The sequence below is a fragment of the Populus alba genome, chromosome 4, assembly GCF_005239225.2.
Source record: "Populus alba chromosome 4, ASM523922v2, whole genome shotgun sequence".
Taxonomy (NCBI): domain Eukaryota; kingdom Viridiplantae; phylum Streptophyta; class Magnoliopsida; order Malpighiales; family Salicaceae; genus Populus; species Populus alba.
Window position 1 is genome coordinate 3587443 of NC_133287.1, and position 23804 is coordinate 3611246.

A 23804-nucleotide genomic window follows, 5' to 3' on the forward strand; every position below is an offset into this window, starting at 1 on the left:
ATCATATATTTTATATTGATATATTATATTAAAAAAGTCAATAATTATCCTATTTGTTGGTCTTGAAACTTAAATAATAATAATAATAGTAACAATAAAACAAATATTCTTTAACAATTCATGTCAATCCTTGATAACTAAGTTTGTGTTTAATAATATTAGGTAAAATATATTTTAATTAAAAATATATTAAAATAATAATTTTATTTATTTTTAATATTTTGGTGTCAGACCAATTAAAAAATGTTAACTTAATATCTTTTTAGATAAAAAATAATTTTAAAAAATAAAAAAAGTAATGTGATTATGAACAGATAATAATTATGTGTTAGATATTATGGTGTAATGTTTTTTAAAAGTATTTAATTTTTAAAAATGTATTAAAATAATATTTGTTAATTTTTTAATATAATAAAATTATTAAAAAATACTAAAAAAGAAACGTTTTCATATAAATTTACATTTAAAACATATCCAAGTACATGTACTAACGCAACCCAATGGTAAACAACCTTAACGCGGCTCAGTCTTGTCAAGGACAGAAGCCGTATTACGGATGTTGTCCACAAAACAAGCTCCTGCTCAAATATCAACTCACGTGAAGCTGCCCCACATGAGACCTCCTTTAAACGAATGATTGATGATTGATGGATAACCTCACCTACCAATTTTTCAAGAAGGGAAAGCATTGATTGATATTTTTTATTTATTTACTAATATGAGTGTCAAATGAATTGTAATAAGATATGTTTCTCTCTCTCTTAATAATATATATTAAAATAAATCAGAAAATAGAGGATTCTAGAACTTCAAATAAACTAGGATTGTAATGATTAACGAGTAATATTAGTATTCGAAATTGTAGTAATAGATATATTTTATTTTATTTTATTTAAAAATATATTAAAATAATATTATTTTATTTTTTTAATAACACTATATGAAGGGGTGATGGCACAAAACTTTATAAATTTAGAAATTTTCTCTTATAAATTTTAAAATATTTTGATTATGGATCTTCCTTCCTTCAAGTTAGTGAAAGCATAACGTATTGTAGATAATAATTCAAATAATTGATTATGGTTTTGATTTCCTTACCAATAAATAAATAAACAAATATTAATTTTAAGAAATTTATAATCTTCTATTAAGAGGAATGAAATCTTAATTGTTAAAATTACCCACTAAGTTTCAGGAACATAGAGAGAAAGTGCCCCACTACTTTCTAAAAAGTATGGATAATAGTTATATGCTTTGTAATCTTTTATACTTGTCTATAAATAGGCTTGGAAGGCCTTGACAGTGTAGCATGCAATATTTATGCATTGCGCGCGCACAATTGTATTGGGTAAATCATTTGTTGATGATATTAGTAAATGTTGAGAGCTTTTCTTATATTTGTTGTGTGCTTTGAGATTATTTACATGTGTTGGTCATTTTTTTATAACAAGACAATTATAAAACCTCTTTGGATTTGTGAAACATATAGTTTTGGACAAACATGAGTGAAATAGTGAGGCAAGGTTTAGTATAGTCAGGATTAAACTGTTGTGTAGAGTTGAATTTTGGGGTGAAAAATTTCCAGCTTGTCATGTACTACTCGATAATGAAAAAAATGTTCCTTCTCACTCTCTCTCTCTTCTTTTAAAGTTCGGGTGGTATATATGGATAATACTATAGACACACTTTTAAATTTACTTTCTCTTTTTTTTTTTTTTAATTTTATTATTACACTTTTAAACATGATTATCAAATTTGATATAATGGATCAACCTGTAACTTATTAACTTGGAATTTACTTTGCATCAGGTTTTAAATAAATTAATAAAATATAATTTAATTAAATCTGGTAATCTAACAAGTTAATCTAATCAAGATTTAGCTTTAATTTTTTTAAAAAACATTAAAATAATATCATTTTTAACTTTTTTTATAAATTTTTTAACAATGTAATTCTAAATTGATTAGGTCAACCCATACAACTAATGACCTAGATATTCTTTATTGGTATAGCCTTTGTAAATAAATAAATAAAAATATTATTCGGGTTTCTCTAACATGTGACTTAAGGACACAATCTAATTTTTTTTTTTTTTTTTACGTGGGTGTCCGGGTCAGTTTGCACGCACCATGACTAATCCCACAGTTCATTGAACATCCTGCAAACCTAATAAGCATATAAGGCACCGCGGGGATGACAAACATATATACCAAGGCTTGATCTAATTAATATTAAATGAAGTGGTAATCACTTCCATGTATAATTGAGTAGATGCCTTTCCATAATTGACATCCTTATTTAATAAATATCAAATTATGAAACGTAAAAAAAATAAAAATATACTATTAGAATAAATTCTTTTTAAATAGTGTTATTTTAAAAATAACTTTTAAATTACTGTGATAATCTTTTAAAAAAATCTGTCCGTGAGAGTTAAAGTAAAACACTGCCTATAAATAACCTTCCTTCTCCCACGCCACAACTCGACCACCACACATTTCTTCCATTTTTCTCCAAAATTTCTCTCCTCTCACAATTCTCTCTTTCTCTCTGAAAAAAGAAAGAAAGAAAACCCTTGTGTTGATTTCTTACTCCTCTCTGATAAATTCTTTCTGTGCATGGCAGTAAGCATTTTATCTCATGAGGTGTCGGACCTATGTCTTGGAAAACCTGCGCTGAGCTCTCTGTCTGTTTCTGCAACCGTCGGGGAAGCGTTGTCTGCTCTTAAGAGATTTGGTGATTTGTTTTTAAGCGTTTGGAGCTGTGATCAACATCACCGTTGTAACTCTCCAAGATCAATCAAGGTTGACTTTGCAGAATGTAAATGCATTGGCAAAGTTTGCTTGGCAGATGTGATTTGCTTCCTGTCTAAAGAAGAGAATTTGAAGAATCCAGGGAAAGCCTTGCAGGAGCCGGTGTCCCTGCTTCTAAATTCTAAGGTTTCTGGACTTGTTAGGCACCTGGAACCTCACGCCAGGTATGTCCATTGATTTTTTGAAAAGGGTTTTTCTTTTTTTGAGATTTCGATTTGGAATTGTTTGTTTTTTTAGAGAATTTTGGATTTCTAATGTTTATTTCTCTTTATTGTAATGTTATTATTATTATTATTATTATCACACCTTCTATACTTTTCTCTTCTCCATTATTAGATTACCTTTCGGTTGAGTTCTTTGTTTTTGTTTGTTTTTTTGTTTTGTTAAAAATCTAAAGTTTTCTTGAAATGTGTCGCCCAACCCTGTTGTGTCCAGAATTTCGAGACTAGGTGACCATCGATATGTTTTTAATTGAGATTTCAACGTCTATAGATTTCTTACCTGCAGGTGTGATGCATAAATACTTAAAATCTTGATGAATTTTATATGCGACAACTAAGTTCAGAAAATTTATTGGTGAAATTTGAAAATCACTGAAGATTTATCTGGAATTTTGCATAAAAGAGACAAATTTTGGAGTAACTAATGTGTGGCTGCCGATTATTATTGTGGCTCAACGGCACTCACCCTCCCTCCCCCGTCCTTCTCAAGAGGACGGTTCAGGTCTAAGCCTTTCTCTTGTAATCAAAAGTAGTAAAAAGAAAAGAAACGGATGGGATTCTGAAACTTGCATCTCTTTAAGACTACTATAGCAGTTGAAACTGGTTTTCATTGAGATTTCCTGTTCCGTTTCTGTCTGTCTCATATTGATTGTGTTATGTTGTGCATCTAATGATTTTCTCTTACTCTTTTTCAGCTTACTGGAGGCCATAGATCTCATCCTTGAAGGTGCACAGAACCTTGTGATACCACTTCACAGCCCCTTCACAAGAAAGAAGCTGATAAGCAAATCCACCGCCAATTCCACCCTTCACAACAACCGTGAGTACTGCTGGCTCACTCAGGAAGACATAGTCCGTTACCTCCTCAACTCCATCGGCCTCTTCTCTCCAACTCCAAACCACACCATCGAGTCCCTCAACATCATTGATACCGAATCCTTTACCGTCCATTACGATGACCCTGCTGCATTGCCCTTGATTTCTCAATCCCTTGTTAAACAAACATCTGTAGCAATTCTTGATGCAGACGGCAAGTTGATTGGCGAAATCTCACCATTCACATTGAACTTCTGTGACGAGACAGTGGCTGCTGCAATTGCGACACTTTCGGCCGGGGAGTTGATGGCTTACATAGAATGTGGTGACCCGCCGGAGGACCTGATAATGGTGGTGAAGCAAAGACTGGAAGAGAGGAATCTAGGACCTGCGTTGGACTTAATAGAAGAGGAATCAGGAATTTTATCATCTTCATCTGATTCATCCTATTCATCTTCATCAGACGAAGAGTTCGGAATGGGAAGGAGTGGGAGGGTAGCTGGGAATTCAGCAAGAGCGGGGAGGAGCACCGAGACAATTGTGTGCTATCCATGGAGCTCATTGGTAGCAGTGATGATTCAAGCCCTTTCACATCGTTTAAGCTACATATGGGTTATTGAAGAGGATGGCACTTTGGTTGGTGTTGTTACCTTCGCAGGAATGATTAAAGTTTTGCGGGAACGTTTGAGGTCAATGGTGTGAGCGTTGTTCTACGGTTCCTTAAATATTTAAATATGTTATAATTTCGAAAACGTTATATTTCCAGTAAAATGTGAAAATGCCAGAATGGACATCACAGACCAAGGAATTGTTCGACAATTAGACCTTTTATGATGAACTAAGTTAATTCACTGTTACCAATATAATGGTTGTTATTGTCGAAAGAAACAAGCATTATAATGGGCGTGGATAATATGAATTTAGCTGCAAGCAGTAGCGTTTTGGCATCAAAGAGCTTAGAAACTTGTTTTGCTTTCAAAGACGTTATTGCTTCTCGTTAAGGTATTCACTACATTCAAATAACTGTGAAAAAAAAGTTGAAAAAACAGGGTTTGAAAGGACAGAGATGCCTGCAGATCATATCTGTTCCTGTCATTTGCCTCGTCACTTTGCTCAGCCGATCCATTCTCTTAGCTCCGCCGTGTTCATATTATAAATCCACCGTGGAGTATGATTGGCATAATTAAACAAAAATCCGCAGCAGATACATGTTAAATCCGGTCCGCCGATCATATAGAGCGCTCCGCCCGCCGGCTAGCTAGAGGGAGGGGAATTTCTGCGCTCTCATTTGCAATCTGGTCTTTTTTAGACAGTCATAATTCACATAGTATAATCCAGTCAAGAAAGGCAGAATTAAAGAGAAAATAATAATACAATTGATCAAAACAAATTCTGAAAGTCCTTGTGCTTGTGAAACCCAGACAACAACCATTATATCAAGTTTATGGCCAATGGCCATCAAGTTTGATCACAAGATGTTCTTTTCTACAATGGAAAATCACTGTCTTCTATCAACAAAGAGTCGTTTCCCAAGTTTGACCAAAGGTATTAAAAAGAAGGTAAAAGGAACAGAAGAAGAATAATTTTCATTAACAAGGTCATTTATTGGTGTTTCAGGTGGAACATGCCCGAAAAACAAATGGCATAGTTCTACAAAAGAAAAGGAGACAGTATCAGTTGCTTGAAGTGATGATGGTTGCCTCAATCAGATTAGGAAGACCTTGTCCGTTTTATTTACTTATCTGGGTATTAATCTCTATACATAGAATACAACCTAGCTGGAGAACTAAAACCTAGAAAGAATGAAGGAATACAAATAAAAGGCATTGAAACAATCAACTCCTGCTTCAAAGTGATCACAAGAGCCTATGATTAAACTCAGACATCCATGACAGCAAGGCTTCTCTTACTTGAAGATTGCTAGAGTCCATGTGAACTGCATCTTCATATAGCCTCCATGCCTGTTGCAGCCACTTCACTTTCTCTCTGCTATTAGTTGGCCGTAAACGAGATCTCTGCTGCAACACCACACCCCATCTATACAAGGCTGCAACCCACAATTGTTAGCTTCAGCATGATTTCATACTTTTTTGCCGCACTACTTGTTTTTCTGTAACTAAAAACCTAAAAAAAAATAGAGATTAAATTTAAAAGATTAAAAAATAAAAAAAGATAAAATTAAAAAATATTTGTGATTTTATAGATCATTTAAAATAAAAAAAAAAATACTAATAAAAAAACATAAACTAAATATGAAGAAAAATATTATTAAAAGGGGTGTTCTTAAATTTTAAAGGGGTTGGCGCAGGTTTTGAGAAGGAGAGAGAAAGAGAAAAAAAAAAAACATTGTTGTTGGTGCCATACTAGTGGCACGTACAGGTCTTCATCATATACAGGACATCGAGATATTTTAAACGCTATCCTAAAAGACTGTATTAAGTGGCCGGATGACCTTACATGCATTGCCTGAAGAATGCAAAGGTCGTCCACTCACTAGTGTGTACTACACAAGCATCAATATGTATTTTAATAATATTTAATATATGGTCAATTACAATAATGCTTTTGAGTAATTGTCATATTAACAATAAAACTAGTGTAAAGAAAGGGTGGGGTAGGGTGGGGTGGGAAGAAGCCTTATGAGAAAATTATATTGATTTTATTTTTAAAAATATCAAAATAATTGCACTATTTAAAAAAAATAAAAATGCCATAACACTCGTGATTAAAAGGCATCGCATTTTTTTTATTGTAAGAGTAAATCAAAAATTTTACTTGTAAAAAAATAAAATAACCAATGTAACCGTGTACAAATTATTAAAAAACAATTATGTTGTATTAAAAAAACCACATTACTTTCTATGTCTAGTTAAACCACCAGGTTGAGGTTATTTTAGGGTGTTTGGGGATATAATAGCGATTGCTTTTTAAAATGTTTTTTATTTTAAAACATATTAAAATAATATTTTTTTTAAAATATTATTGACATCAGGATATTAAAATGATATAAAAACATAAAAAATATATTAATTAAAAAAATTAAAATTTTTTGACCGTACTACTAAACACTCGTCAATTATGTTAGTAGGGAAGAATTCAAGAACTTTCGAGCTAATGGATTTGCGAGACAATGGCAGGTTACTACTCATACGAAGAGTCTAGTTTCCCCCAAAGGACAAAATTTACAACACCAAGATGCATGCTCTTTTCACACGGTTCCTCACCTCCTCGTACTAAGATAGAATCTGTTGAATAATTTAAATACTTTGTAACCATATTCTTATCTTTTATTTTTTCCTATCTTTTTTCTTCAGTAATATACTTAATACAAGGATGGGGAAAAAATCATAGATATGCATAAAAATATATATTTGGAATACAATGAAATAAAGTAATAAAGCTTTATATATATATATATAAGGGCCAAATACATATTCCGAGTAAAAGAAAATCCTTAAATATAAGGACTAAAATGAAGAATGTTTAAAGTTTGGGGTTGATACTTGACACGGTCGTGGCAAAAAGGGCCCGAGTCCATCTCATTGGAACGATTCCGTTGGTTGTTTAACTATATATGCTTGCTAAGGGCCCAAGGCTCAAAGCCATGCATGAATCTGGCCTTCAGGCACGAGCCCTTGGACACTTCTACTTCCTGGTGAAATTATCCGACAAGGGCAACCGAGCTCTGCAGCCTGCTCTTGTGCTAGCCACCATGTCTCGCCAAGTTTCTCTTTACATTTCCAACCTCCTTGGAATTATAATAATAATTACGATTTAAATTATTTTTTATTTAAAAATATAATAAAATAATTTATTATTTTTAAAATTAGCACATCAAAACAATTTAAAAATATATATTTAAAAAATTTTAGTTAAAAAAAAAATTAAATTTTAAAAAATACCATTTATACCGCGTTTCTAAACAAACTTTTTCAAAAATAAATTGCCACTTGCGCTAGCTCAGTGGTTCAAGCTGGTAGTTTGCTGTCTTGCTTAACTTGTACTGAGTTTTAAATAAAATCAGAATTTATTTAGTATAACTAGGTAGGTTTCACTAATCCTAGTTAATTTTATTTTAAATTTGTTATTGATAAAATTAACTTAAATTAACCTATCTGTATATATACTTCGAATAGATTAAATAATGTTATCCTGCATTAACATATTTAAAGTTATAATTGTACACAATTCTTGAGAGTCAAGTAATGTTGAAATAAAATAATGTTGTTTATCTAAGAAGGGGTGAAAGGGACAATTCAATGAAACGCCTATCCAACAATGATATTTTTTATTCAGAAAAAAACTATATAGTAGTGTTTATTTGATGAATGATGAGGTGGACAGGATAATATACAGGATATAACTTAGCCTAGTGAGCTGGACATCACATATCTGCCCTTCCCACCCACCAAATATCCTTTTCCCTCCTCTCCCCCACATACTCATAGATTTAATTGCTCCTCCCTGTTTTTTTATGAGGTGGTGGATGCATTGTCAATTAAACCTAGCCTGGTTTTAATTACTAGTTGATTCAATATCTTCTTGAGAATCTAGATTAGGTTTTTATTTTAGATTATTTTGGTAATGAAACGAGTGAGTTAATAGGATGATTAGGTCAAATCTAGATAAAATTCAACCCGGTTAATTTCATTTTTTATATAAAAAAAACAATATTATTTTAATATATTTTAACTTTTTTATTTAAAACAATACTGATATGGGTTTGTCCCTCTTTTTTTTTTTTTTTTTTTTTTATCTATCTATCTAGAACAAAACTCAAGCAGGATATAACGACTTTGCATGGATGGCTTAATGTTATATCATGCAAATTAAAATGATTTGTAATTGGAAAAAGAAAAGGAAAAAACTTTGATGATATGTGTTTATTTCGCCAACAACTTTTTAAAAATAAATGCATGTTATTATATTAGTGATGGACTTATCAACAAACAATTTCTGTTTATAATTTTATAAGTAAAATAATTATAAATAAAATGTTAATGTAAATATCGATAAAATTTTTGTTATATAAATTATTAAATCTAGTAGTATTATCAATTAAGCTTTTTGTTCATGCTTGTTTGTAATTTCCATCAATTTTCTTCAAAACAGTGCCGTTATATCTTCATAAAATATGCACAATAGGAGAGAATATCAGTAACAAATACGACTAAATGGACCTTCGATGATTATATAAATATAAAAATCATAATAAATATGAAAATCATGATCATATTATAGATCACCATTACTGGTTAATTGACCATATACCTATCATAATTAAATAGATTGAGCTACTTGGGGTGAGGCTCACCAACTTCATGATAAAGCATCCTTCAAGAGGATGCAAAGTCAAATCTTGGATGAAATAAGAAATCGACGAGCAGATCTAGAAAGTGTGTGCGTAGAAATTAAATCCCCTTTTCAATTTACCCTTCATGTTTAGATCCTTTTCTGCAGAACTCATAATTGGAGTTGCAGCAGCAGGTTGGTTGCATGCTGGCTGCTGAGGCAACAATGATTGCTTGTTTTTAGCAGATTCTGCAGAAAAGAAGAGGGATTACAGTCGTCCCTGTACTTGAGAGATAAACGGGCTGAATTATGAAGAGCATCGAACTCAATTATTTCAATTTATTCACCCTGAGGTTAATCATCCATGGGTTTCATCATGAACAATGATGTGCCCAGATTCAATCATCAGCTGACAATTGATCACAATTGATCATCTTTTCGTCACGAATATGCGTGTTATTTCTGTTAGAGAATAATATAAATTATATTCTAGAATTTTATCTAAAAACATAAGTTATTATGTTAAGAAGGTTCTTTGATATAGTATCAAAGCCTTGATGACCAAGTGGTCACGAGTTCGAATCTTACAACCCTTATTTATTTGATAAAAATTAAGCACAAGGTAATGTGAGTCTGTGCAAGTTTCAAGTCTAAAGGGTTTTCACTTGAGGAGGTATTTCAGAGAATAATAAAAATTATATCCTAAGATATTATCTAAAAATTTAAATTATTAGATTAAGATGATTCTTTTACAGCGGCTACTCCATCTCTCAACTTTATGTGTAAACTAGCTTCGTAATACATACATAAATCAATAATTGAAGGTATAAAATGCATGCAAGTTGACTAGAGTTTGGGAGAGAAACAAGTTGGTGCTTCCCTGCGTTCTTCCCGTTTAATTTCTGAAGTAAAGAGACCGAAGAGAAAGTTTGACAGAATTCCGAGGTACAAAGGTGCTGATATAATGTTTTTTCAAAGGCCTCCCATTCTTTCTCATTTTCAATTTTAGCCCCCTTATTTTTTATTTTTCTCAAACAATAAAATCTTTTTTCTTCATGAAATTAATAACCAACCTAATGATTTGACTATTTTTTTAGATAGGGATAATAACTTAAAAAGTAAATTGAAACAAATTACAGATTCTATTAAATATAATATTGAAGGATTGAATTAAAAATAAAACAAAAATTTAATGATTAAAGGCAAAACAAGAGAGAGGATCAAAGTTGAAGCAATTATATTTCAAAAACAAAAGGCATGCTATTTTTTTTTTTCCCTTCATTTTTAATATTTTCTAAATATTAAAATTAATTATTATTTTTTTATAAAACCGAGAACCAATTCGTGATATTTTTTTGAAAACCATACATACATACATACATATATATATATATATATAATAAATTATTAAGTGGACACAGTATTAAATAATTTGTTTTTTAGAAATAAATAATCAAAAGAAAAGGACAAAACATGGCGAGAATCTCTAATGTGTTGCCTCAGAAGTTACACGATATCACTCATGTATAGGTAAAAAAGACCAATCAAGCGCTAATTTAGACTGATCACATCATGATGTAACAATATGAAGTAAAGGTACGCACTCAAATAAAAAAGAATAGAAGGTTGGACCCTTAAATAAAATATTAGACTCTGAAATTGGAGTTTGTAATGATTTCTTCAGACTGTCCTTAGGACGTGTTTTCATGGTGTAATAATTGTTTTTATTTAAAAATATATTAAAATAATATTTTTTTTATTTTTTAAAATTATTTTTATATAGTATATTAAAATAATTTTAAAATATATAATTTTAAAAAAATATTATTTTTTTAAAAAATATTTTTAAAATATAAACACAAATCAGCTACATCTTGAATCTTAGCTGCCTTGACTCTAGGGCCATCACTTTCGATATCATAACATTGTTTAGTTTCCCTTCCTTCTATCCCAGGCTGACGGGGCTTCCTTCAATTCCAAAATCCCCACCGTCGTCCTCAAGGCTCATCTGCCCTGGCTTGAAACAGGGGCAGGGGTAGACTCACCGGCGTCCGAGACCCATTTTGAGGTTGTCTGGGATTGCAGTGTAATTCATGTTTTATGATTTAATTAATATTAAAAATAATGTTTTTTTAAATATATATTCTTAGAAAAACTATTTTTTAAAAATAACAGCTAAAATATGTTTTTTTGGCTGTGACTGTACCTTTTAGTTTGGATGCTGTGATTGTAAAAAGCATAATTTTTAGATTTGGCTATATTTCGGGTTTTAACTGGGTTATTAGATCGCTCGAGTTCAATTTTTTTTTTAAATCAAAATGATTTGGTTTTAATAAAAAAAATAAAAATCAACGGGTTATAATCGAGTTCTTGACCGAGTCTTGTCGGGTCAATCAGATCACCGGGTCACATTGGATTTTTTACTTTCCTGGTTTTTTCTTTAACCCGGTCTAGTTTTAATCCCGGATCAGCTGGATCCTGGATCTATTTACCAGATTAGATCGGTTTCAAAACTATAATAAAAAAATATTTATTAATAATAGTTGAAAAACCCTCAAAATGCTTTCTATGTTTATATCACGCCACAAAGATTTGGTTAAAATTTAGTACATTTTTGTAAGCATTTAACCCCATCGCGTTGAACTGTAGGGCGACTACCAATTAAGATTTAGAGATTCTAAATAAATAAAAACTGTTTTTTTTTTTTTTCCCAACAACCAAGAAGTTTTAGAAATGTTTTAGGAATAGAGAAGTTATCTTTTTTTTCAAAAACTTTAGGAAATAAAATCATTATGATAATTCTCGGTCGCTAAGATTTTAAAAATTATTAAAAAATTAAAAATCAAAGTAATTTTTATAACAAAAACACACTTTTGAAGATTTCTAAGAAACAAATTAAAATTTCAAGATAAAATATTTCAAGAATTATCAACCATTAAGATCTCAGAAAATGTTCTAGAAATTTAAAATAAATTTCAGAAATATTATAATTTTTTTAAAATCAAAATTTCTCAAATCTTGAAAATTATCATCCGTTAGGTTTTTTGAAACAAATAAAAAAAATCAAGAAGTAAAAAATCATTCCTTAAGAATTTGAAATTTGATTTTATTATTATTGAACGTTTTCAAATATTTTAATAAATGAGAATTTCCAAAAAAAAAAAAAATTCATCATGACTTAAACATTTTCAAATGATTGTGTCGTTTTTCAAATTTTCTTTTTTTCTTAAAATTTCTTACGATATTTTTTAAAACTTTTGCTCTTAGATTCTTGAATATATTTTATCAAAAAAATGTTTTTTTATTCCATAAATATTTTCAAAAAAACTTATTTGCTTAAAAAAATTAAATTTTTTTTATTTCTTAAACACTCTAGTAAATCTTAGTTAGCATAGATCTTACAATTTAATGCAATCTAGTTCAAGTAGTTTGATCTTCATAAATTTTCCAAATACAGTATAATTTTGATCAAATATTCTTTTATAGGAATTAATTCGCTGAATCGTTACATACACAAGGATGATTCTAGTTGTTTCCCTTTATGTTATAACATCCTGAAAAAAGCTTTATTTTGTAGTTTTGGCTTTTGCCTTTAAAAGAATGTTACTAAACATTTTCCCCGTGGATTTTTTTTCGTGCGCGCAAAAACACCAAAAAAGACAATAGCAGTATTTTGCCCAAAGACTTTATGGTTTGTGTTTGGTAGTGTAATTATGATTTTTTTAAAAGTGTTTTTTATATTAAAATGTATTAAAAAAATATTTTTTTTATTTTTTAAAAATTATTTTTAAAATCAATATATTAAAATGATTTAAAAAATATTTAAAAAATTAAATTTATTAAAAACATGAATTGCACGTGTTTCTAAACACAGTGTTATTATCCTTCCCATTAATGTACTCGGTAGATATAAGATTAAAGAGGAGGAAATGTCAATAAGCAAGTGTTTGAAAGTCCAAGTTTCTGTTTTTTTTTCTTAATACATTTTAAAGAGACATTTTATTTAAAAATATATTAAGTTGATATTTTCTTAGGATATTTTTTTATTAATTTATTATATATTTTTAAAAATAATTTAAAAAAACACTTGTACGCTATAATATATTAGGGTGTAAATTATAGACATGAATTAAACACTTACTTTCTAAGGAATAGTGATTTTTTTTACCTTTTCATTTCTTGGTATTTTGGGATAAAATCACATGACAGCTTAGAGCCGTGAAGGGTATATTAGCAAATAAATTGAAAAGGAGAGGGCAATAAGTAGGTATGAGGAAAAATGTAACGATCAGGAGTGCGTGGAGGCAAAGCTAAACCGAAAGCAAGGGTAAAAGTGGCAGACAAAGAGCCAAAGAAAGTGGATGTGTTATTATTGTATCGAGAAGAGAGTGGATAAGGGGCAGTCACGGGCTGCTGCATCCTTACGGTGCTCTGAGGAATTTTGGACTACCTTAAGGCTGTGTTTGGTTGAGAAAAAAAGTTTCCATCAACAATATTTCCTTCCCTTTCCATCGTTGGTGTTATAGTTACAAGACTCGGTCTAAAAATCAACTTATCACTCTGCTTGGGTTGTAAATTAGATGAGTTAATTCGAGTTACTTTAAATTATAAATATTTAAAAAAAATTAAAAAAACCATCCTAAAATAACTTTATTTTGATAAAAAATATTGAATTTTTCACCTTTTCAATGAAGATCAAACCAAAATATCAAGTCATCAAATTAATATAATATATCCACTTGAAACATTGAACTGTGTAAGTTAAGAAAACTAGTCAGCTATGCCTTGATCAGGGAATTTTATCATGAAGGGAAAATATCTTCCCTTTTATTGTACCATATTATTTTAAGAGAATTATTTTTTATGTATTTTTAAATAATGATTCAACTTAATTTTTATAACATGAGTGAGTATTATCAAAATATAATTCATTGCAACGGAAAAAGATTTTTATAATTGTTTTTTAAAAAACACTTTGTTTCTTAACAAACAAACAAAACCTTAATTGACAAACTATTTATATAAAAGGTTTGAAAAAAAATAAAATACAGAATGGTTGGTGGTGGGTATTGTAAAGGTAGGACTATGTCAACTAATATTAAATTATTTTTTAAAATGAATTTAAGTTTTATATTGATCTAATGTATTAAAAATAATATTTTTTTAATGCACTATTTCAAGATTTCAACCTAAAAAGTCAAGGAAAAAGAAAATATTAAATATGTGTTTGATATTATTGTACAAAATACTTTTTAAAAGTGTTTTTTAAATATATCTAAGTGAATTTTTTCTAGAGTTTTTTTTATTTTTGATATGGCACATTAAAATTATTAAAAAATTTAATTTAATATTTTTTTCAAGTTAAATATACTTTTAAAACGAATTAATTCCAAGCAAAAAAAACAAACAATACATAAACATGGTACTTGCTGTTATATATATCAAACACTACCTAATCCTAAAATGTGGTTGGAATTAAATAATTAATACAAAAAATTTAAATGGACGTTTGTACCCTTCTTGGTTTCAATTAAATACTATTTGGATCATCTTCGAAATATTAGTAATTTTTTTTTTCAATTTTCAACGCTAACTCCACGACATCCCACTCTCTAATCCACGTGTCCCCTCTCTATCTATGGCTTCCCTTTCAAGAACAGAGTAGAAGAAGAAGCTCCTCTGAGAAGAACCAACCCCACCACCAAAAAAAGAAAAGGAAGGAGGTTTTGGTGAAGAGAAAACTAGAAAAATTTTCAGGGTTTTTACCCAAAGAGAGAATCCGATTGCTTGATTTTGGAGGTTTTGAAGAAGAGATATGTATATAGGGTCTGTGAGAAAATCTTTCAAGGACTCTCTTAAAGTGCTTGAAGCTGATATTCAACATGCGAATACTCTGTAAGTTGCTCTCTCTCCTTTTCTTCTGGGTTTTCTGGGGTTTGTTGTTACATTTGTCTGTGAAATTTTTTTTTAAATTTTTTCTGGGGTGTAATTGGTGCTTGAGTGGAATGCTAGAAGTACTGACTTTTTGCCTTTTTTTTTTAATGTTTTGCTTGTTAGATTGGTAAAGTTTTTTTTTTTTTTCCTTAAATATGTTTTGTTTTGTCTTGAGTCTAACTTAAATTATGTTTTTTTTTTTTTTTGGTTGTTGTTGTTGAATTTAGCCACTATTTAACCTTGTCTCTTCTTCTTCTTCATTGTTTTTTGTCAAAATGAATTATATGATACTCTCAGTTAATATAAACAGTTTTTCCCTTCGAAAAAAAAAATTTTGCTTGACAAAATCTAATTTCAAGTCATTTTTTACTCTTCATCTCTGAGCTGTTGCAATTCTTCTCCGTGTATTTCAGTTTTTTCCAAGATGGAAATTTTTGATGGCTTTGAAATTTGTTCTTGTCGTTAGCTTTTGAGTTCAGACTGTTTACTTTGTGGTTGGTATGGCTACATTTCATGCTAAAGCCGAGCATTGAGCATACTGATTTTAATTCCTGGATTGTTTTGCCTGGTTTGTGATTTATGTAATTGATTTAATGAATCTCGTGGTTAAAGTTGGAAACTTTTCTTTGTTAGCCTATTACTTGAAATGGTATTTCAAAGATGTCCAAGTTGAAAATATCTATGTGGGTTTTGCAATTTGCACTTGCAAATGGAAGCCATTGTACTTGAGTTGGAGGAGACTGGAGAATAGTTTCATTATCTTGATAAGCTGAGTTTACTTGGCTTCACATGATTTATGGTATCCACCCTATTAATGGAGTTATCACTTTATTTGTGATTGTATATAATGATATGACTGCTGGTGCTGGATTATCTATTGCTGGGACCCTCTTCCTACCTATCATGTATCAATGCAATCACATATTTAGATCTGCTTATTAATGGTATCTGGTTCATGGAGATGCCGTCATATGTAGCTTGAGTTAAGTTGTGTAAAGGACCATCAGTCCAGTTTATTTTAAATTTTTGTGAGCTGAAGACTTTAAAGGCTTCCTGGAATGTTCACTATGGGATTTTTTGCACGAAGCATCCTTTTTAATCAATCTTTTTTTTTTGTTCACAGCATATTTACGATGTTTTAGAAGTTTGAAGATAAGTTCTGTAAATTCTTGATTAATGTGGACCTATAGGCCAAAATCATCAAGGCAAACTAAGATGGAGATGCCATATTCTGCTTCTTTTTTTTTTATATATATGTTTAAAATAGTTTCCAGCAGCCTCTGGTTTGGGGGTGGGGGGTTATGTTAAGTATGCTTTGAATTTATTTTTTTATTGTGTCTTGTACATTTTACCAGTTTTTGCGTCTTACTGAAGAAAGTTATGAGCTGAATCCATTGCTAGATTCTTATGTCTTCATTTTAAATTTTTATTTTGCAATGTTTGGTGCAGGGCATCAGATATTTCAAGAGATTATGATGGGGCCTGTCTTCAGATGAGAATGTCATATAGTCCAGCAGCACACCTGTTTCTTTTTCTTGTGCAGTGGACAGACTGCCATCTTGCTGGTGCACTTGGACTGCTAAGGATCCTAATTTATAAGGTTGAACTTTGTTCACTTGGACGGGACTGTACTTTTTTTTTTCCTAGTATTAACCGGATCATTGAAAACTTGGTTGTTCCCCCATACCTCAGGTTTATGTGGATGGCACAACTACCATGACTACTCATGAAAGAAAAGCAAGTATCAGGGAGTTCTATGGTAAATTTCTGTCTTCCAATTATCTTTGTGCACAATTTCTTTATTATTCACTTAAGTTAGACCCTCCCTGTTTTCTTAATCTGCATCCTTGCTGTGGCCAGCTGTAATTTATCCCTCTTTATTGCAACTTCAAAGAGGGGTCACTGACACAGAAGATAAGAAACAGAAGGCGGTATGCATGGAAAGGTACCGAAGACGTGATGATGAGGAACATAGGCAGCATGCTGATGTTGACATTGAAAGAGAAGAAGAATGTGGAATATGCATGGAGATGAATAGCAAGATTGTACTGCCCAACTGCCACCATGCCATGTGCTTGAAATGTTACCGTGAATGGTACTCCCTCCGTCCCTCTTACTCTTGAAGTACTGGAGTTACCCTGCTGGCCAAGTTTTTTTGTTGACCACATGGAAAATGCTTCTATTAGGCTTTTTTCTTATCCTGATAAAAATAGTGCAGGTTTTCAATCTCTACACTTAAATGAGAAATGGATACAATAGCTTTCTTTTGGAAATTAGAATTGTTTCATTCTGTTTCATTTTTGGTTACATGTGTCGTAGTGAATCCCTGACCAGGGAAAGATATGGTGTCCTTGCACATGGCAGTTGACTTAAGCAAGATCTGTGCCATCCTATCCCGGCTCACAGTTGGGCTGTGATTTCAAAGCAAATGCTATAATAATTGTTGTGCATTGTACTGGAAGGATGCTGTATCATCAACCTGAAAGATTTCCACAGGTTCATCAGCGAATTATCAAAAATGATCTCATTTCTGTTTTTGAGTAAACATGAATGAGCGATCCCATTGCTCTCTCTGTTCTGTAATGTTTGGAAAGGAAGCTAAATTTAAGTTGAAATTTTGTAAGAAGTTGATAATGATACCTGGTAGCCTTACTTGGCTAATGCTAGACCAAGAAATTGATTCTGCAATTCCAGGATTGCTGGCTTTTGGGTGCAAAAAGCCTTGTCATTCTAGTCACTCAAATAAATTATTTAATGTGGCATGCCTGGCCTTCAGCTTTGCAGCCTTGATGTATGATAGGTTTTGGGGCCTTGCTTCTGTTTTGGCTGCCGTCGTTCTATCCCTCCTTCACTATGATACTGGTAAAACACATGTTCAAGATGAAATGCATAGTGTTGTACCTGCTGCAGGCTGAGAATGCGTAAGGTTTTTGTGCCTGGCATTTAGATGGTCCAACTTGAATCCTCATCAGTTGAATGTTGTTCTTACTAGTTTACGCAATGCCTTTTCTGGTTGATGTATTAGTGCCCATCTCTTTCTCCGTACCATGCCAGTAGTGTTCTGTTCCTTCGTTTCTTAATGTTTACATAACCATAGCTGAACATAATGTTCTGTTGCAATGATTTGCAGGCGATCAAGATCCCAGTCATGCCCCTTCTGTCGGGACAGTCTCAAGAGAGTAAACTCTGGAGATCTCTGGGTGTTTACTGACAGCAGGGACATTGTGGACATGGCAACGGTGACAAGAGATAACCTAAGAAGGCTTTTTATGTATGTAGATAAGTTGCCTCTGATAATTCCTGACAACCTCTTCGACACGTACGATTCACACGTAAGATAGGCGACAAGTACAGCCCGCAACCGCCATCTCCCTGGTCTTCGGATGAATAGTACCACTACCACCCCCCCTTTCCTTAATATAACATAACCACCGAAAATTCAGTAGGCAGAGTTTAGGCCGCTTGGGAGTTCCAGGGCTTTCTTCCCGCTTCTTGTCAGAAGAAAATCCAGCCATGGTTATTGTGGGTTGGTAGGTGAAGTTAAAGATGGGTTTTATAAATCGTATTTTAGCACATTTGTACATGCTTGTATAGCCTGGAGCTTGCTTGTCAAAGCTCTGCAATTTCCCTCCCACATTCGTCTTGTGTCTGTGGGAGAAGAAAAAAGATCTATTCGTCTTGTTCCTCAAGCTGAAGACAGCTCGTATGAAGTAGCACTTGATCAACAGATGCAACAGCTCAAAATAACCATTGAAAACACGGAGTTTTTATTTTTCTTTTCTCTTTTCACGTACTTTTTCAAGCGTAAAGTAATTTGAAAAATATTTTAAAAAGCATGTTGCAATGTAAAAACAAATACTACTCGTACGTGCTGCTCTTCAAAGAAACTCTTTATTTTCTTATTACAAATGAGAAAAGGGGGGATAAATGTACCAGTATTTTATTGAAAAAAGCAAGATAATCTTGTTAAAATCTTATCACTATTCCTATTTGTCAATATGTTAATAATAGATATTTAATGCACCGTTTTCGTTTACTAGTATTAATAATAGGAGGTGTGGGGTAATTATTTTTGGTTTGGTTTGTTTTTTTATTAAAATAAAGTAACTAAACTGAATTTTTTTTAAAAAAAACCGAAATCGAACCGAAATTGGTTCAAAGTTCAAACCAACCAGTTTTGGTTCAATTTTTTAGAACAAAAACTAGTTTTGACTCAGTTTTTTCGGTTTGATTTGGTTTTTTTATTTATTTATTTGGCTTGATTTTTTATGGGTTTTTTTTATTTGGGTTTGATTTGGTTTTTTCTATTTCAAGTTTATAAAATCAAAACCGAACTGAACCGGTCAGTTTTTTTAAATTTTAATCGGTTTTTTTTTACAGTTCAGTTTTTTCAGTTATTTTTTTTGTTTTCTCAATTTAATTGATTTTTATAAAGTAAAGACTAACAACTGATTTGACTATCTATTCAATCTCTTACGAAGATTCTTTTGTTTACTTATTTGTCACCCAAAAAAATTGAGATCATACAACAGTTTTGATGGTTTATTTTTTTATTTTATCTATGGTGAGTTGAATATCCTTCCTATCGGCATTAAATGTGTTTGGATGCAGGGAGTGGACAACATAGAATTTAAGTAGCATGTTCTATGTTTTGTGTGACCAAATCTCTTGGAATTGAACTGTGAAAGAAATATTCAAACATTAGATTGCCGTGAATTTCAAGTGTGACGCATGCTATAAGCTAGTTATTTCAATTAAAAGCTTCAAAGGGTGCACGTAGTTCTGAGTAACTAGTACTATATGGTTCCACAAAATGCCTGCAGGCTGCAGCTTCCATCAATTCCATATCAACCTTCACCAAACCTAATGTTCGTCTCAATAATAATGTTTTCCCACGCGCCTCTCGAATCATATTGCAGAAAAGAAGTGTTGTTTTCTTCACATGTTGGTCTGAGAAGGATGAGAAATAAAGAGAAAAATATTATGTCTGCTACAATACATGCAATCAGTGAAAGACCTTTAGTTGACTGGAAATTAATGAATCCTTACATTCCAAGCATCATTCTTCATCGGAAATCGTGGTTCACCAACAACGTATGGAGGTTGTTGTAAATGGTGATTGATGAGTGGAAGTCTGGCCGGAGGGTGTTCATCATAAATGTCATAGTTGGATTCATTGCTGGGTCCAAGAGCTCTTAAAGCCATTGCTAATAACATAGAGAATCCCTGCAGACGAGGAACTCTTAGCTAGTGGGGTGCTAAATGCGAAACATATCTGTTTAAAAATTGTGCCTAAACAAAATTTTCCTTCATGTTCTTTGTTTTTTCAAAAAGGAAAATGCTCATCAACAACTAAGTTAATCAGGTAATCAATTTTCTTTTCTTCAACAGCCAGCTAGCTTGCCGCCATTTGAACAACTTTTGAAGGACTCTGTAGAACATAGAAATCAAACACCAGGAATGTACCTGAGCTAGGACGATGAACATGCCTATCCATTTGAAGAAGTCAAAATTAGATTCCACAAATTCTCTAAAATCATGGAACCTCCCTGTCGGATCCTCAGGTAAATCCTAATAGAGCAACATAGCTTGTAAGCCGTAAAAGTACGAAGTAACATTTTTTCATGGAAGATAGGAAGTAGAAGGAAGTTCGAAGAGGCAGCGTACCTTCTCCCAATCAGAATTTAGGAGTATATCTGCTGCAAGTGCTGTTTCCAATAAGAGAAGTACGAAGATAATTTCCATGTACTATGTTCTATTAAGACCAACAACAAGGTTCTGCTTAGCATGAACATGATTTGATTTTAAAATTTCTGCTTGATCATGAATATGTTTGGATTCACCAGACTGAAAAAGGATACACAAGAAAGAAAAAAACCATTTGAGCAATCTGCAGAAATATGGCCTAGGCATGTTATTAGGCATAAGGTAACCCCAATGCTGAGAAAAGTGTATATAAACCTGAAATTCAAGAAGAAATGTTAAGCAAGTTCCAGAAATTAAAAAAAAAAAAAAAAAAGTCTCTAACATGTGCAAAAAAAGAGGAAATTGTTTAACAATCATAAAGTATCAATCAACTTTTTCTTGTTTCAATGGTGAGTAGTAACCATTCCTAGATTCATAATGAATTACTCTGCCAAGAAACTGCCAGAAAGCTTCGTTCTGCTAAAATTCTAACAAGCTGCTGATAAACTTGGTGGAAGATAACCTTTAGCAGACAAATCTTTTTTCTCTTTTATGGGGATCTTGTTTCAATTAAGTGCAAAAACTAGAATCAATATGATAGAGTAAGTGATTGGGGACGGAATAGTGAAAATCTTCAAATGATGAGAAGTCAAACGGATAAAAACACAAAGTGAAGATCACTCTAAAGAGAGAGCCTTTACCATGGAGCACTAGAATCAAAATCATCAAAAGATGAGTCTTGCATGTCTCTTTGCCACACTCTGCTCATCCAAAGACCGTAGAGAACCATTGCTATACCAACAAGTCCCAGTGTCGAATTCACAAATTTCAATATTGACTGCAGACAAGTCCTTGCAATTCCGGCCATTGTTGTAGTACCGGAGAGCTGCTCCAAAAAACTTGCAGAACATTCAAAGAAGTAAACATCACTTTAAATTTCACTATTGAGTTACAATGGCTGAAGAAAATTCGCATTGAATGTTATTACAACTAATCCAAATGGAAGACAAAATAAAAGAAAGTCATTTTCAAAAACAAACATAACAACATACTTCAGTTTCAAGCTTTAAGAAATAAATTCTCACTGACCAAATGGAGAACTGGGCTTTCTTCTCAAGCGGCAAGTAAAACTAGTACACCAAGTTGCAAACTTGGATTTTCTTTTTCTTTCCCTTCATGTCCTGCAATGTGATATGATCATGGTGCTAAACAGCAAAGAGCCATAATTGAATAATGATGAAATTGGGAAATTTCTTGGAAACTCTCTGTTTCATGGTACTTGTCTGGACTCACTTTCCAAGGAGGCAAACAGTGATTGGCGTTCTCATTATGTTTGTCTTTAGGTATAGGAACTGGACAAAATTCGTAACTCACCTGATGTTATCAAGCAATCTTATCATAGCGTTACCTACTCTTTTTATACAAGTATTATGAAGAAAGAAAAATATAATTCACATTACACTGAAAACAACAAGATGAAATTCAGATGAAATTCATTGAAATTAATGGTTTTGGTTCAGCAAAATAGAGGCGGTTGACATTTTTTCAGATAAATGAAGGCAAATTCATTATTAAAATCAACCGAATCTGGAAATGTTTCTGATACATGAGCACAAGAAATGCTGGAAACACAACTCCTCGAAGAAACAGAACTAAACAAAAGCTACAAAAAAATGTCTGTTGCAGTTGCCAGGAACTAGACAAGCAGGGATATTCAGAACCCTGCTTAGCTTCCCGAGAATTCTTGCTGACGAAAACATCCACAGCAGAGCGATCAACAACAGGGTTCAAACAATTTAAACATATGAAAACCAATAAATCCTGAGAAGTGCTGGAAAACACTTTCTATTTAAGGTTTCTCCTTTTCTGATTCAAACTCGTACAACCACTTAACTATCAAAATTGGTCTGAATACCCTTCCTTCATTATACAGAGAAGATTTACATAATTAATGGCAGATTTCCAACACCTAAATAGTATACAAGGTAAGTATTAATGGCAGATTTTCAGCACCCAAATGCTATACAAGGTCAGTAAACATTCCTAAAATAGTACAATTCAAATCCCTAAATTATCTTGTAACATCCCCTCTCAAATTGATGCTAATAGATCAAGAAGCATCAATTTGTCAACCAAGAACTAATGTTGGTGCCGAGAAAGAGCTTTAGTGAAAATGTCTATAGTTTGATGTTTGGTGGAAATGTGAGGAAGAGTAATTACATGTTGGTTAAAGGATTCACGTAAGAAATGACAATCGACTTTGACATATTTCATGTGCTCATGGAAGACGGGATTAGTAGCGATTTGAATAGCACTAATATTATCAGCATGAAAAGAAGTGGAATGATGCTGAGGAAAACCAAGTTCACCCAATAATCCACGAAGCCAAGTAATCTCGGAGCATGCGGAAGACATAGTGTGATATTCAGACTTGGTGGAGGACTAGGAAACTCTATCTTGCTTCTTACTCTTCCAAGAAATGAGTGCATTATCTAAAGACATGCACCAGCCAGTAACAAAGTGATGAGTATCTGCACAACCAGCACGGTCAGCGTCACTATATCCCACCAACTGTAGGAAGATTCCTTAAAAAAGAATAACTCGCGTGTAAAGGTGCCCTTCAGATATCAAATAATGTGATGAACAATGGCTGGGTGAAGATTTCAAGGGGCCTGCATAAATTGACTTACATGTTGCATAGCAAAAAAAATGTCAGGAAAAATAATCGTCAAATAGTTTAAACTTCCAACAAGTTGCCGATACAAGGATGAATCTGATAGAGGGTCACCTTCCTCTTGAGAAAGCTTAAGATTTACCTCCAAAGGAGTAAGAACATAATTACCCAATTGGAGGCCAGCTAATGAAATTACTTCCTCTGTGTATTTGTGTTGGGGTAACAATGTATCAATCGGAGTAAGCTGCACCTCAAAGCCAAGAAAGTATTGCAAGGGACCAAGATCTTTCATGTGAAAAGACACCTTGAGATGTTGTAATTGCGTAAGTAACGCAGCATCAGAGCCAATAACCATAATGTTGTCAACA

General features: G+C 32.3%; 3 protein-coding genes across 5 annotated transcripts; 2 read left to right on the forward strand and 1 right to left on the reverse strand.

The window, feature by feature from the left end:
* Positions 1-2474: 2474 nt before the first annotated feature.
* Positions 2475-4831, forward strand: LOC118047323 (CBS domain-containing protein CBSX5). Its single transcript, XM_035056589.2, has 2 exons — positions 2475-2978; positions 3731-4831. The coding sequence occupies exons 1-2, from the start codon at positions 2620-2622 to the stop codon at positions 4551-4553; spliced, it is 1182 nt and encodes a 393-aa protein (XP_034912480.1). The 5' UTR covers positions 2475-2619; the 3' UTR covers positions 4554-4831.
* Positions 4832-14721: 9890 nt separating this feature from the next.
* LOC118047322 (E3 ubiquitin-protein ligase AIRP2) lies at positions 14722-18859 on the forward strand. The gene is made up of 5 exons (XM_035056588.2): positions 14722-15038; positions 16527-16677; positions 16770-16836; positions 16938-17172; positions 18208-18859. The coding sequence occupies exons 1-5, from the start codon at positions 14959-14961 to the stop codon at positions 18416-18418; spliced, it is 744 nt and encodes a 247-aa protein (XP_034912479.1). The 5' UTR covers positions 14722-14958; the 3' UTR covers positions 18419-18859.
* Positions 18860-19802: 943 nt separating this feature from the next.
* LOC118047321 (tetraspanin-19) lies at positions 19803-22043 on the reverse strand. 3 transcript variants are annotated; one of them, XM_035056587.2, is made up of 7 exons: positions 21852-22043; positions 21464-21648; positions 20939-21038; positions 20745-20825; positions 20544-20648; positions 20127-20303; positions 19803-20027 (listed from the first exon to the last, which is right to left on the reverse strand). In XM_035056587.2, the coding sequence occupies exons 2-7, from the start codon at positions 21628-21630 to the stop codon at positions 20016-20018; spliced, it is 642 nt and encodes a 213-aa protein (XP_034912478.1). In that variant the 5' UTR covers positions 21631-21648; positions 21852-22043; the 3' UTR covers positions 19803-20015. The 3 variants fall into 3 exon arrangements, with proteins under 3 accessions (XP_034912478.1, XP_034912477.1, XP_034912476.1); XM_035056586.2 differs by having other exon boundaries at positions 21464-21661; positions 21815-22043; XM_035056585.2 differs by having other exon boundaries at positions 21464-21661; positions 21852-22042.
* Positions 22044-23804: the final 1761 nt, after the last annotated feature.

Bases quoted from the DNA above. Each gene is read 5' to 3' on its own strand.
- LOC118047323 (XM_035056589.2), top strand. From the start codon at position 2,620: ATGGCAGTAAGCATTTTATCTCATGAGGTGTCGGACCTATGTCTTGGA. The intron at 2,979-3,730 runs GTATGTCCATTG...ACTCTTTTTCAG, and splicing joins CACCTGGAACCTCACGCCAG to CTTACTGGAGGCCATAGATC.
- LOC118047321 (XM_035056587.2), bottom strand. From the start codon at position 21,630: ATGGCCGGAATTGCAAGGACTTGTCTGCAGTCAATATTGAAATTTGTG. The intron at 20,826-20,938 runs GTATCCTTTTTC...AATAGAACATAG, and splicing joins ATGGTTTTTTTCTTTCTTGT to TACATGGAAATTATCTTCGT. The intron at 20,304-20,543 runs GTACATTCCTGG...CCTCGTCTGCAG, and splicing joins TGTTCATCGTCCTAGCTCAG to GGATTCTCTATGTTATTAGC.
- LOC118047322 (XM_035056588.2), top strand. From the start codon at position 14,959: ATGTATATAGGGTCTGTGAGAAAATCTTTCAAGGACTCTCTTAAAGTG. The intron at 16,837-16,937 runs GTAAATTTCTGT...TGCTGTGGCCAG, and splicing joins AAGTATCAGGGAGTTCTATG to CTGTAATTTATCCCTCTTTA. The intron at 17,173-18,207 runs GTACTCCCTCCG...AATGATTTGCAG, and splicing joins TTGAAATGTTACCGTGAATG to GCGATCAAGATCCCAGTCAT.